The 14,827-nt window shown below is 40.1% G+C and overlaps 1 protein-coding gene across 3 annotated transcripts in view; it reads right to left on the minus strand.

Annotated features, from left to right (window-relative positions):
* Window positions 1-7,390: 7,390 nt before the first annotated feature.
* Window positions 7,391-14,827, minus strand: part of ZNF449 (zinc finger protein 449) — a 29,925-nt gene continuing 22,488 nt past the window's right edge. For all 3 annotated transcript variants that reach the window (XM_046672566.1, XM_046672565.1, XM_046672567.1), the window contains exons 4-5: window positions 10,545-10,658; window positions 7,391-10,354 (exon numbers count right to left, since the gene is read on the minus strand). In XM_046672566.1, coding sequence (XP_046528522.1) covers window positions 9,471-10,354; window positions 10,545-10,658 — 998 coding nt within the window. In that variant the 3' untranslated portion in view covers window positions 7,391-9,470. The remainder of the gene's footprint in view (window positions 10,355-10,544; window positions 10,659-14,827) is intronic.

A 14,827-nucleotide genomic window follows, 5' to 3' on the forward strand; every position in this document is an offset into this window, starting at 1 on the left:
AGTGACCCTTAACTCCAGCAGTCATTTTCATGCCTCTCATTGTAAACTGTATATTCACTTTTATTCTAGCTTTCAATCGAATGCTTGATATCACACATGAAGCGAAACTTTATTCCACTGGTCATCTTCCCACATGTTGTCTCATACTGAATCTTAACCTCGTTCCAACAGTTATCACCATGCTTGCTGTCTCACAAAGAACTGTAATCTTATTCTGTGGTTGTCATCATGCTTGTTGTCTCACACTCAACCTTAACCTTATTCAAGCAATCATGTTCCTGACAATGTTTGACACTTAACCTTATGACACTCTCGTAACTTTATACCAGCGGTCATCTTCAGGTTTGTTAATTCACACTGAACAGTAGCCTAATACCAAATGTCAGCTTCCTGCTTGATGTCTCACAACAAATTTATCCATTTTCCAGTGGTCTTCTTCGTAATTGTAGTCTCACACTGAACTTAACCTTCTTCCAGAGGTCATCTTCATGCGTGTTCCCTCACTCAGAAGCTTTGTAAGTCATCTACTCGCTTATTGTTGCACATTGAACCTTAACCTTATTTCAGCAGACATCCTCATACAAATTGTCACACTTTTAACCTTTACCATATTTCCACAGTCATTTTCAGGTTTGCTGTCTCATCCTGAACTTTCTTTCTTTTTTTTTCTGGATTGGCACCTGAGCTAAGAACTGTTGCCAATCTTTTGTTTTTTTCTGCTTTATCTCCCCAAATCCCCCCCATACATAGTTGTATATCCTAGTTGCAGGTCCTTCTAGTTGTGGCATGTGGGACACCGCCTCAGCGTGGCCTGACGAGTGGTGCCATGCCCGCGCCCAGGATCTGAACCGGAGAAACCCTGGGCTGCTGCGGTAGAACGCGCGAACTTAACCACTCGGCCACGGGGCCGGCCCCTGAACTTTCATTATAGCAGTCATCAACATATTTGTTGTGTCACACTGAACTGTACCTTTATTCCAGCAGTAATCAACATGGCTGTTTTCTCACATTGGCTATACCTTTATCCCAGCACTCAGCTTCTTGCTTTTTGTCACATACTGAAGAATGACCTTAATCCAATGGCCACCTTTATGATTGCTGTATCACACAGAACATTAACCTTATGCTGGCAGTCATCTTCATGCTATTATCTCACTCTGATCCTTAACCATAACCTATCAGTCATTGGTTATTGTGTCACACTGAACCTTATCCCATTCCTGCAGTGAACTTCTAGCTTGTTGTCACACTCACGGTTGTTGGGTCACACTGAACTTGAAACTTATTCCCAGTGATCCTCTTTCTTGTTGCCGTACACCAAATCTAACCTCATTCAGCATCAGCTGGATGCTCTCCGTCTCACACTGATGAGTAAACTGATTCTGGCATTCATCACTACGCTGATTGTGTTAAATGGAAACATAATCTAACTTGGGCAGCCATCTAATTGCTGTGCTGCCTAGTGAACCTTTCCCTCAGTCCAGCAGTCATCTTCAGGATTGCTTCTCACACTGAGAACAGCCTTATTCCAGCAGTCATCTTCATGCTCGCTGCCCCACACTGAATCATACCTTTACCCAGTGAAAATGTCCTGCTTTTGTCTCACGCTGAACAAGTGACCATCTTTGTGCTTGTGGTTTCAACCTCAATCTTAACTTTACTCCAGTGGTCATCTTTGTGTATATTGTTTCACGCTGAACCTTAAAATCATTCCATCCGTTAGATCCATATGCTTGTTATCAAACACTGAACCCTAAGTCTATGCCAGGGGTCATCTACGCTTGTTGTCTCACTCTGAACGTTAATATAATTCATGTAAGTCATTTTAAAAAGTAAACGTGACCGTATCTGTTTGGTGCTTAAAATTTAAAACAAAATGATCTGTCCAATTGCTATAGTTTAAGAAAATAAGTCATTTTTCCATTCTCTTTTAGGAAAAAACTGCAGCATAAATTAACTCAGTAGAGAGTAGTGAAAACAGAATTACACTGAAGTCATAATTTAGAAAACAAATGTGCTCATTTTAGGTTAGTAAGTATGACATATAATTGTTGGTAACAAAAGCCAACAAGAAAGAAACCCAGACATTTGTATCCTAACATGTTTGCATGCATCATAAAGACAACAAAAACCCTGTTTTAAACTTTTCCAAGAGATGAGTATAGATAAAAAGAAGAAAAACTGTCCCTTGTTTATTTTTACCCCAAATGTTCTTCTACATTCAGTAATAGAAATTTTTACTTTTCAAAAGCATATGACAGCTATCAGTACAAATTTCGCATTTTAACATTCACTTTTCATTTCATTATACACAAGTTAGGTATTAATGATGCATTTTTAAATGTAACAATTTAATGGCAAAACCTGTGTTGCTTCAATGTAACTAGAGAAGACTCAGAGCTGGCGCTGTAGCATACCTTCCTATGGCGCACACTGCATTGCCCTGTGCTAGTCTGATAGATGCCGGTTCGTGCTGCCATGATAGCGATGCTAGGTGGCATTCTTCATTCCTCTGATTTTTCTTCTTCAATCTTGGGAACACCAGGCACATCAGAGAAAAGTTCATTCAGTATTTTTCTATAAAGGGTCCCTGTGAAAGGATTTCTCTACATTTAGGAGACTTGCTTACACCTTCTGATTCTTCAGACTTGTCTGTCTCTGCAACTGCTGCTACCTGAACCGTTTGTATTTGTGGTGACTGAATAACCGATGGCTGTGATGTCTCAAGTACTCTCGGGGCTTGTACCGTTCTGCCTGAAGGGAACTGCACTAGAGGTACAGCTGGGGAGCCTCTTCTGATGCCTGATCCAGCTACAGAAACCTGAGCTAAAGCACGGATTGAATTTTGACTGGAGTCTGCATATGAGCAGATTCACTCTGCCACAGAATCTGCTGCACCTGTTACAGAATCTGTTACACAGAATCTGCTTCATCCTGCTGGGATTCAATTATTTCCAAGGTCATTTGTCTTAATATATTTTTTTCCTGCCACATTTGCTCATTAAGACATTTTCAATCAAAGCTTTGCTCCTTCTCTGTTTTCTTCTTCGTCTATCTGTCTGCGATGTGATTTCTGCAGTGGACCTGGTCACTGATCACAGATGGGAGGAGGTGGAGAGAACGAGTCCACCACCCCTTGGGAGCGGAGCTGCTGCCCAGCAACCAGGCGCAGGTGGCCCCTTGTTGTTTCCATGTCAGCTCTGACGCACGGCAGCGATTCCCGGCCCAGCCGGGACCCGAAACAGTCATTTTTATGCTGTTGTCACACAGTGGACATTAACATTATTTGCGTCTTTATCTTAATGTTTCTTGTCTCCTGATCAGTAACAGCTGCAGGTATTATCATCATTCTTGTTGTCCCACCTTCAACCTTAAACTTACTCCACTGAACATCCTCATACTTATCTCGCTTTTAACTTAATCTTATCCCAAGATCAGCTTCCTGTTGTGCCTCACAGTAAACCTTACCCTTTTCCAGGCTGCGAGCTTCGAATCCTAATGGGCATCTGTCGATGAAACTGGATGCCCCGCACTCTCCTAGATCAGGTCTCCAGACTGGCTGTTTAACCCCTGCTATTCCTGAATGCCTAAGAGGGTATACACCTGGCGGCCGCCTCAAAGGCAGGAAAAGGCTAGGTTACAGAAATGGCACATGCTTGATGTCGGTTACCAAATCCCTACATCACATGGAGCTCCAATTAAATAGAATGAGCCCAGGAACCATTAGGCGGTGACCCAGAAGCAGACCACCTCTGTACAAGTTTATGTGATGTGGTTTCAAATCAAAAGACACTCAAATCCTACAAGTCCACTTTAAAGCACGTACTGTTTAGTCCTTGAGGGAACAAGGTCATCACAATATAAGGCGCAGAGAAGAAAGGGAAACCTTGACTAAGTTTGGTAAAGTGGAATACAGAGGATTGTTCAAGCCTTCATAGATAAAGTTCAGGTAAGCAATGCTCCTTTGAGGCAACGCAAGTGCCCCTCCAAGAAGACCAAAATAACAAATGGGTTCAGACTACCAACAGCCAATGGCTTTTAGCAGAGAAAAAAAGTAGAGTGAACCATTTTCTTTCTTTTTTTTTTTTTGAGGAAGATTAGCCCTGAGCTTACATCCATGCCCATCTCCCTCTCTTTTGTATGTGGGACACCCGCCACAGCATGGCTTGCCAAGCGGTGCCATGTCTGCACCCGGGACCCGGCGAACCCTGGGCCGCCAAAGCAGAACATGCGCACTTAACCGCTGCATCACTGGGCTGGGCTGTGAGCCATTTTCTTAAGGGCACATCAACTTCATACTAAAGATGTTAGGCAGGTAAATCCTATAGCAACATACACCTTTACTACAAGCAAATGACTTGTACTAAGAGGCTTTCTGGCATCACATGGAAGAATTGAATTTTCAGTCCCACCTTTACCAACAGGGCTGACTCCTCCCTTTGTGTATGGGGTGTGATCTTGGTACAGCTGTATTAATCCAAGAGCTTGTTGATGCTTTTAATCTCAGGGGCCTTTAAAAAGGTGAATGGGAATGTAGTGGCGTGGGGAAGTTAAGATAATGGCCTCCAGGGGGAAAACCAGACTCCAAAACTTGGAGATTCTATTGTTCGGAATGCAGTGCATAGAGAAGGTCAGAATGGAACCTGAAGATGGCTGAAGCAGATAGAGGGAACATCCTGGTTTGAATTCATCACTCTCACGGAAGGTGTTGCAGACACAACAGAGAGACATTTAGTCAACTTCTATAGTTTTTTAGCAGCTGGAGTGGTTGAAGGATAAGTCTGAAGCCACATGGACTACTCATATTGTTTATTGCGAATAAAAATCTAGAGGAATTCTTCAGTGACTCAGTAGTTATATACCTTTTGAATGTAAACCGGTTCTCTAATATATGAATCAGGTTTCCAGGTAATCTTTGGAGACAAAATTTTGTTTTTGAAAATCGATGTATCATGTCTGATGGGGATTGTAATGGGTTTCAGTTATTGAGTGGAAAGGTATGTAATATTTTAATAACTTTGGATCCCTAAAAAATGTGAACTTAGGTCTTGCTAGATCTCTGAGAAGTCCTGTCTGACAATGCAATCTGAAAAACGCTGGACAGAGACTAACTTATATATCACTCTGGTGAGAAAAGAATCTACCACTACCCCCTAATTCCAGTAATTAAAATTTCAGAATTAGGGGGCTGAGTAAACATTAGTAAGGCTAAGGAGAGACTAAGAGATGAGCTGTCTTCCTGTCCATTGCATATTTGTTACAGAGGACTAGAAAAGCAGAGGCTGCCCAAGGCTAAAGGGTGAGCTTTGGTTATTTATGAGATTACTCAGCTCATATCACAAGGTTAGAAACGAGAGAGAGGGTTTCAGGAAGAAAGATCATGCAGTTTCACCTCGCAGTTTCCTGGAGCTGACCAAGACTGTTTCTCTTCGGAATGTCATGGTGACTGCAGGTGCAAGCGGGCAAAATGTAATATCTCTCCTCCCCTACCTGATGGTAAGCCACTTGGGGGCTGATTCACCCGTATGGTACCTTGATTTTGGCCTAGACAACCTCCTCAGCATGCTGTGAAACAAGCCCTGATGATTCAAGAGGGCCTGTTACAGAAACCTTCAAGTGCGCATTGCAACTTCTCTCTGTTTTCAGGAGGACAGACCACTATGGAATCTCGAGGGAGAGCTGTCTCAGCTGGGTGTGGGGAGGCTAGGTCTCGCCTACGTCCTTCAGCTTCCTGCTTTCACTGCCAGCCTTGATAGCGGGGCAGCTATGAACACTTGCTGTATAACATACATAGAACATATCTCCCAAAAACCTCTTAGCAAGGAAACGGGGAGTACAAAAACGTAGGGAAGCAGAATGGGGAGCAACCTGATCTCTTCTATGCTACTGCCCTTTCACAAACACCAAGGACACTCCAAAAGACATTAAAGTAATTGAGAGGTCCTAGGCTGTATTCTAAAGTTGTGCCTTACAAATAGAATCCTTATTTTCTAGGGTCTTTAGGACACTTACCAAATTTTATCAAACATAAGTCTTCAAAAAAAACCTAAATGAACTTTAAAAGCAGAAAAAGAATGAACCTCGTTTTCTAATCACAATGCAGCAAAACCAAAAATTAAGAAAATGGCAACATTGTACAGCTCTTGGGTCAAAGGGGAATTATGAAAACTGCAAAAACAATTTCGAAATCATCAATAACATTGTGATGGTTCATTTTATGTGCCAACTTCACTGAGCTAAGGGATGCTCAGATAGTTGGTAAGACATTATTTCTGGGCATGTCTGTGAGGATGTTTCTGGAAGAGATTAGCATTTGATTTAGTGACTGAGTAAAGAGACCTGCCCTCACCAATGTGGGTGGGTATCATCCAATCAGTTAATGGCCTGCATAGAACAAAAAGGCATAGGAAAGGCGAATTCTCTCACTCTCCTTTTCAGCGGGGATGTCCATCTTTGCCTGCCCTGGAACATCAGAGCTCCTTGTTCTCTAGCTTTTGGAGTCTGGGACTTAAATCTGCAGCCCCCTAGTTCTCAGGCCTTTCGCCTTGGACTGGGAGTTACACCATCTGCTCCCCTGCTTCTTACGTCTTTGGACTCAGATTGAATTATACCACCAGCTTTCCTGGTTCTCCAGCTTGCAGACGGCAGATTATGGGACTTCTCTATCTTCATAACTGTCTGAGCCAATTCCTATAATAAATCTCCTCATATATATCCTATTGGTTCTGTTTCTCTGGAGAATCCTAATACAAACATTATATATAAAAGCTATGGAATTTAACAAAAGCAATACTTAGAGGAAAATTCATAGCATTTAATACTTTATCATTAAGCAACAAAGAACTAAAATACAATTTGCTAGATATTTATTGAAAACTTATACTATGTAGGGCCTGGACAAAATATATTTTATTTAATCTTCACAGTGCTTATGAGGTAGGTACCGCATTTTGCCCTTATCTTTTTGAAATGTTAGAAGTATAATTAGGCACATCCACACGATGTTCTATGATACCTGTTTCCAAGAATTATTTCACATTATTTCTTGATTCAATGCCACAAATGTTTATTAGTGCTTATTACATATAGGATGCTGTAACAAAGAAATGAATAATAGATGTTCTCTACCCTGTAAAATCCAGTCATGTGAATTTATGATGTAGATGAGGGGGAGGATGCAGTTCATATTATGATTGTAACTAACCCTACTAGCTAAAATTGACTGTATTAGATGCTAAAAATGATGCATAAATCCAGCACCATGGTTTCAGAGAGTAAAGTGATTCCAACTTAGGGTGGGGGCAGGATTCCACTGCGGTGCTTGTTGCCACTGCTCAAGGAAGCAGCTCAAAGTTGTTCAAACAATTAGTTAATGTGATGGAAGCAGCAAGAGCATATACGTTTTCACTTTATTAAAATATTGCATAGATACAGAGCAGTTGGGCACATCCATTCTAAGGCACTGTTCTGGTTTTAATGCAGTTCCACAAGAGAGAAAAGAGAAGCCATTACATTCCGTATTTTTCATCTCTACATTCAGACTCCTCCCGCGTTACATGTTTATTGCTACAGGGATCTCAGTTTTAACCCCACACTTATAGCAGCATCATACAGTGACCTGTATGACAAGAATTAAAGACACATCCTGGCCCTAGCACTTGATATCATTTGGCACTTAATCACAAACTCTCTTGCATTGTTCTCCATTTGTTTCCCAACTCTTGTTTAACTAAAGATATTATAAACTCTTTATGAACCTGACCCACGGATTAATTTCTTTAGTAGTTTCCATTAGGCCTAGAACAGGACTAGTTAGGCACATGGTAGATACCCCCAAAACACTTATATTAAATATCAATTCCAAGAATTTCAATGGAATAGAAAACATATACTTTCCCTAGTTCTAGTTTAAGGAAAGGATGACTGGTATCTTCATAAAGAGAAAATACTTGAATATCCTATTGTATTTTATAACAAGGAACTAGGCTGAATGAATATTTTCATGTATTAACAGCTTTAACTGACAAAGAGAGTTCTTCCCTTGCTATAGGAATTTGAGTCATTACCATGATTATATGAAAACATTTATATAAGTAGCAATGTGTGTGTGTGTGATTATAAGCAAAATTCAAAGAGGCTGAGAATCACTGAGCAACTTATAAATTATCTGAATTAGTGACCCTCACCTCCTTAAAATAATATGTGTGTATGCATATGTGAATGTGTGTGTATATATTACATAAAAAACATATATGTATAAAAAGTTTTTCATAACACCCTTGAAACAACTGAAGATAACTAGGCTTGGGAGCAACAAGACTATACTGATAGCTATAGAAATATTTGTTAAAGGCAAGGTATGCCAAGCAGTATTTGCAGAATACTTAGTTCTGTCGGTTATTACTAGGCGTGCATGAAAAAAGTTCTGGAGTCAAATAGGCTTGCAACATTGAGCCAAAAGAGGTGCTTTTCCCACCTTTCCTGGAGGACCTCTCAGACAGTCTCATGTGCTGATGTGCACTGCGAGTCTAGAAAGGAGAAACAGCAGGAAGGGATTCCCAAACTTATTTGCAGAATATCTTGCAGAACTAAGTGCTCTATGACACACATTTAGGGAGACACTGAATTAAAGAATGGGTGAAGTTTAAAAAGCACTCAGAGACACGTGGTTGAATAGCAAAGGAGAGTCAAAAGCAATGGACACTGGTTCCCCAGCCAATCTAAGTTAAATGAGATTCTGCTTGTATGACTTCAACTGTCAAATGAATTCTTCCACATCCAGCTTACTTATTCTGTGAACAAACTAAATCATCAACTAAACAGCATCACCTCAGACTGCCAACTACGCAGACTGGCAAACTTTGCAAAAGTCAAAAGTAAAAGTTAAAATCTTCATTTCCTTAAACATAAAAAAATCTCAGCGGAAATAACCCAGTTCTTACCAGGCAAATGAAATCCTCTTCATCCATGTGTTCCTGACACATTTTTATTATTTGACAAAATATACTGCCTCCTTTCTTGCCACTTGGGACACATATAAAGCTTTGAACAAATATAATCACCTTGAATAATGACAGTAGAGTAATTATGGTGCTGTTATAAAAGATATGTCAGATAGGCATAATTATCCATTATACTGACCCTACCCTGAAAAGGATTGTCATCATTTGTACGCTTTATGCTTGCATCTATGATACAATTGGCTTGGGACCAAAAATTCTCATTGTAATAAAAAAATAAGAGTTGTAGAGACAGAACAAATCAAATCTAGGAAAACTGCAAGAGTAGGTGGATACTCTAGAATTCATATGCCTTGGAAGATGGGTTTTTAAAATGGTAAAAAAAAAAAAAAAGCTGTTCTTATAAGCTCAAACAAAAAGATTCTTCCAAGATAAACAGGCTGCTGCAGGTTAAGATTTTTTTTTTGAGTTAGTGTCAATTTCTGTAGGATCTGTTTTCTTTAACAATTCTTAAAGAAGTCCTCTAAAGTGAGTGACTTGGTGCATAATAAGGCCTGCTCTCTGTCTGAAGCTTTTAGAACAATGACTACACTTGTACGGCTTCTCCCCCGTATGAATTCTTAAATGTATAACAAGGCTTGGTCTCTGTCTAAAGCTTTTCCCACAATAATTACATTTAAAAGGTCTTTCTTCAGTGTGAGTTCTCTGGTGCAAAGTAAGAGCTGTCAGTCTACTGAAACTTTTCCCACAATTATGACATCTATGAGGTTTTTCCCCTGAATGAGTTTTAAGATGTCTTTTAAGACTTGATCCATGACAAAAGCTTTTCCCACACTCAAGGCATTTATATGTTTCTTCTTCAGAATGGGTTCTCTGGTGCCCTATAAGGTGTGACCGCCGGGTGAATCGCTTTTTACACACAGTGCATTCATAGGGTCTTTCCCCTGTATGAAGTCGTTGGTGTCTATAAAGGTCCGAACTACGAAGGAATCTTTTTCCGCATTCAGGGCATTTGTGAGGTTCTTCTCCTGAATGAATTCTCTGGTGTCCTGTAAGTTGTGACTTTCGAGCAAAACATTTTCCACACTGAGAACATCGGTGAGGTTTGTCTCCTGGATTCTTTTTCTTATGGGGTCTAGGGTTGAGAGGTTCTTCCAAGTTGGAGCTCTCAGGTTTCTCTCCTGCAGAGGGGTTCTGATGATCTACAAGTTTTGTTAACTCTGTCTGTAAATCCTCTGGGGGGGTTTCCCACTGATTTTCTAACTGTACATAGTCTTTTTGCAAAATGGGACCATGGAGAGCATTCCCCTCTAAAGTAACAATAAATGGATACATATTCTCCATTTTTTTCTGTTTTGAAGGATCTTCTTCATTTTCTATCCCAATCTCAAAACCTGAGAGAAGAAACAGAAACTGCAGATGTCACTGTGTCCCACAGAGAAAAGAACATGAGGGAAAATGAAGAGTTATATCAAACCACCGTGGGAATACAGAAATTCCTAAGTAGAATCCAGAACTCTTTACCCTGAATACGGTTGAATTTTTCTTTTCTTTCTTCTCCAGTGTCAACGAACAGTTACTTACCTATCTTGGAGTCAAGTAATTGTTTAATTTCTTTGGAATCTTGTAGTTCCTTCACCCATGCCTCTTCTCTATGCTCCAATGGAAAGCTCACGTCAAGTTTTGGTAGTGGATATCCTGGCCATAAGAAACATGAAAAGCATTAAGAGTTGAGTCACTTGGTTTTTGGTTTCGTTTTTTCCAGAGTTCAGGCTGATATCTTGGATAGATGGCTGCTTAATATCTACCTTCTCTTCAACTACTATTACTTCACCTGGAATCTTTTAAAATAGCCTTTTTTTTTAAAAGACAAGAACAAAACAAAAATGAGAGAACATCCTTTTGGGCTCAATTCAAAGCTATTCTCCTCTAATCAATGGAAGGGGAATGAATCAATTCTGTGCTGAAATCAATGCACTAAATTACTTCTGTATCTATTTTGATAATAGATTTATTTAGGTTAGAGCCAAAATATGAAGCAAATCTTCATAATATTTTGGCGTATTAAAACTGAGAAATGCTGCTATTGAGTACCAAACAAAGAGAGAGAGAGAGGTAAAAGTAGGAGTTATGAAACTGTTTACTGGAATAATTTCAGTTGGGATTTTCAAATTGAAATGGAAACCGATTGGGTTGGCAACCAGCAAAAGCAGCCTTTATGTTTGTTTCAGCTGAAGTCTAGAAGTGGATTCTCTTGAAATTAACCCCAATAAATATCAAACAGTGTTTCTCTCGGTCAACCTAAGGACAACCAGGAGAAGTTGCTACACTCCCTGTCCCACTGTGTTCTACCACCCCTCTCCTCAGGAAAAGCCGCTGTGCCTTGCAGCCTCTTTCCACACTCCTTCTTCACCTTCCTCAGCTCTGGCAAAGTATCCTGATCTGCAATAAAGTGTGGGTTGGAAATTGCTGACCTGAGATCAAAATGCAGAATGACGTTTAAACATTAGCATTATAAATAACATTAAGTTAATTTGACAGAAATTTAAATTTCAAAACATTATTTCAAAACATAGGAAGTGTACTGAAATACCTTAGTTTGTATTTTCCAAAAAAAGAGAACTTCTTAAGATTAAGAAACAAAAATGCATCTCAAATAAAATTCTGCTTAAATTCACTATATTGTTTCTGTTGGGACATCAAAGCTGAGAGTGGGATGAAAGGGTAAGGCACAGGTCAAATAACACTGGTGGTCAAAGATCAAAGGAAAGCTGCCATTCACTAAAGGTAGGAACAAACTGAAATTTGCAATAAGCAGAGAGTAGAAAAGGCCCAGGTGTAAAATACTGATTCAGACTCTAAATCTAGGGAGGGAGACAGACTTCCGGCGTGATACCATGAAGAGCTCTGCAGACCTAATTCCCAAAGAAATTGGTGAAAATTATTATAAATAAAAAAAAAAAACATTTAAAGTCTCTCAAAGTGGTCCTAAGGGCATACAATAAATTAGGAAACATCTATTTTTTGAAATCTGCTAAAGTTCAAAGAGAACAGCTAGGGGCTGGCCTGGTGGCGCAGTGGTTAAGTTCACACGTTCTGCTTCTCGGCGGCCCAGGGTTCGCCAGTTCAGATCCCGGGTGCGGACACGGCACCGCTTGGCACGCCATGCTGTGGTAGGCGTCCCACGTATAAAGTAGAGGAAGATGGGCATGGATGTTAGCTCAGGGCCAGGCTTCCTCAGCAAAAAGAGGAGGACTGGCAGTAGTTAGCTCAGGGCTGATCTTCCTCAAACAAAAACAAAAACAAAGAGAACAGCGAGAATCTTAAGTATTTAAACCGAAACTGTTCTCTTTAGTCTCTGTCCCAGCTCCACTCTAGATTGGTGTAGCCAAAGGCCTGGGGCACCCTCTCCCGCCAGCTCCCTTTCAGAGGGCTATCTTCCTGGGAGGGGAAGGACCTCAGCATTTCTTGTCCTACCCCCAACTACCTATGTTGAGTCTAAATTCCAGGCAACTGTGGCTGAGGGGTGGGGGCTCCTTTTATCTACCCAGTTTCCACTGGTGGCTGGAAGATCTACCTTGGGTATAGCATTGCTGAGAATACTAGGGCCCTGATTGCTCTTGTAAGGCAACTGTGGTTTTGTTAGGCAAGTGTGATTGTAAGTCAGTGGTTCCATGACTGGAGAGGCAAGCCAAGAAGACCTGAGGCTCAGACCTAGTGCTCAGCTCCTAAAGTGGCAATGTTACTCATAGATAAGCACATCATTGTCCCCAGCTCCAGCTCCAGAGCAATGCACTAGAGATTTGGACTGGGAAAAGAAGCAGGCCTAAAAACAGATAGCTCCTAATGTCTTCTCAAAGAAACTGACTTCATTTGCAGCAGAGAGTGGAGAAGTTCAAGCCTAAGGGTACTCTCAAAAAGAGTGGAGGTTGTAATGAAAGGCAACTGGAAAGAATTTCATCGATTTACTGAACATACAGGATATACTATAGGCTAACTAGTTTGCAGAAGACAACTGGAGAAAGAGACAGCTGGGAGGAGCCTTCCTGGGATCAGAACAAATCTCAAAAACTGACCTCAGGAACTAGCCCTTCAAAAATTTCTGAATTTGGGGCTGGCCCCCTGGTTGAGTGGTTAAAGTCCTGTATGCTCCGCTTCAGTGGCCCAGGTTTGCAGGTTCAGATCCCGGGTGCAGCCCTACTCCACTCATCAGCCATGCTGTGGAGGCATCCCACATACAAAGTAGAGGGAGGCTGGTGCAGATGTTAGCTCAGGGTTAAGCTTCCTCAAGCAAAAAAAAAAAAAAAGAGGAAGATTGGCAATGAATGCTAGCTCACGGTGAATCTCCCTCACACACACACACACACAAATTCTGAATTTGATTGGATTAGTCTGCAGAGCAATTTATACTCCAGGCCAGGGTTGAAAACAATAGAGCAATCGGCTGGCAATTAATAGCTGGGTCTGGTCAGGGAAAGAGACAGCCAAAGAAAGTCTTGCAAAAACTACTGTCATTCCAGGGTGACTATGTGCACACCCAAGGCTATGAGGGGCAACATCAAATGCTTAACATTGCACAGTGGGCTAGACTTCACTAAAATAATCCAGCTATTCACCAAACAAATAAACAAGCAAATAACAATAACAGGCCCTGGGGAGGGGGGAGAAGGACACAGAGTTGCTATAATATATTATCTAAAATGTCCAGTTTCTAACAAAAAATAATGAGACATGCATGTGGACAGGAAAGTATGAAAGTATACACTGGAATACAAAGAGCAGGCGACAGAATATGCCTATGACAGTGACTAGATATTGAATTTAACAAAGACTTCAAAGTAGCCATTATGAATATGTTCCAAGAACTAAAGGAAACCATGATTAAGGAAGTAAATTATGATGACAATATCACATCACATCAGATAGAGAATATTAATAAATAGAAATTATAAAAAAGAATCAAATAGAAATTCTGGAGTTGAAAAGTATAACAACTGGAATGAAAAATTCACTTGAATGAGTCAAGAGCAGATCTGAACTGGCAGAAGAATTACTGAACTTCAAGACAGATCAATAGAGATTATGCTCTCAGAAGAACAGAAAAAAGAATGAAGGGAAATTAATGGAGCCTCAGAGAAGAGTGGGGCACCATTAAGTGCATCAACAGATATATAATGAAAGCATCAGAAGAAGAGCAGTGAGAGAAAGGAGCAGAAAAAATATCTGAAGAAATAATGGCCCCAAACTCCCCAAATGTATTGAAAAACATTAATCTACACACCTATGAAGCCCAATGAATTCCAAGTAGGATAAGCACAAAGAGATCTACAAACAGACACATCATAGTAAAAATCCTAACAGCTAAATAAAAAGAAAAACTTTGAAAGACAGCAAGAGAAAAATGACTTTTCACTAATAAGGGAGCTCTGATAAGATTAAAAGCTGAGTTCTCATCAGAAACAATGAAGGCTAGAAGACAGTGGGATAACAGATTCAAAGTACTCAAACAAAAATGAAAACTGTAAACCAAGAATCTTATATCCAGAAAAGCTATGTTTCAAAAATGAATACAAAGTAACTTTCGTGATAAAAAAAACTGAGGGCATTCATTGATAGTAGACTTGCCTAACCAGAAATACTAAAGGAAGTTCCTCAGTCTGAAAGCAAGTAATTACAAATGTAATTCGAATCCACATGATAAAAACAAAGGCACAAGTAAGGATAATTATGTAAATATGAAAGACAGTATAAATACAAATTTCTGTTTCTTTATTCTCTTAAAAGATTTTAAAGCAATTACATACAACAATATGTATATAGTGCATTGTTGGGCATATAACATATAGAAATGTAATATATTTGCCAAT

The sequence above is a fragment of the Equus quagga genome, chromosome 10, assembly GCF_021613505.1.
Source record: "Equus quagga isolate Etosha38 chromosome 10, UCLA_HA_Equagga_1.0, whole genome shotgun sequence".
Lineage (NCBI taxonomy): Eukaryota > Metazoa > Chordata > Mammalia > Perissodactyla > Equidae > Equus > Equus quagga.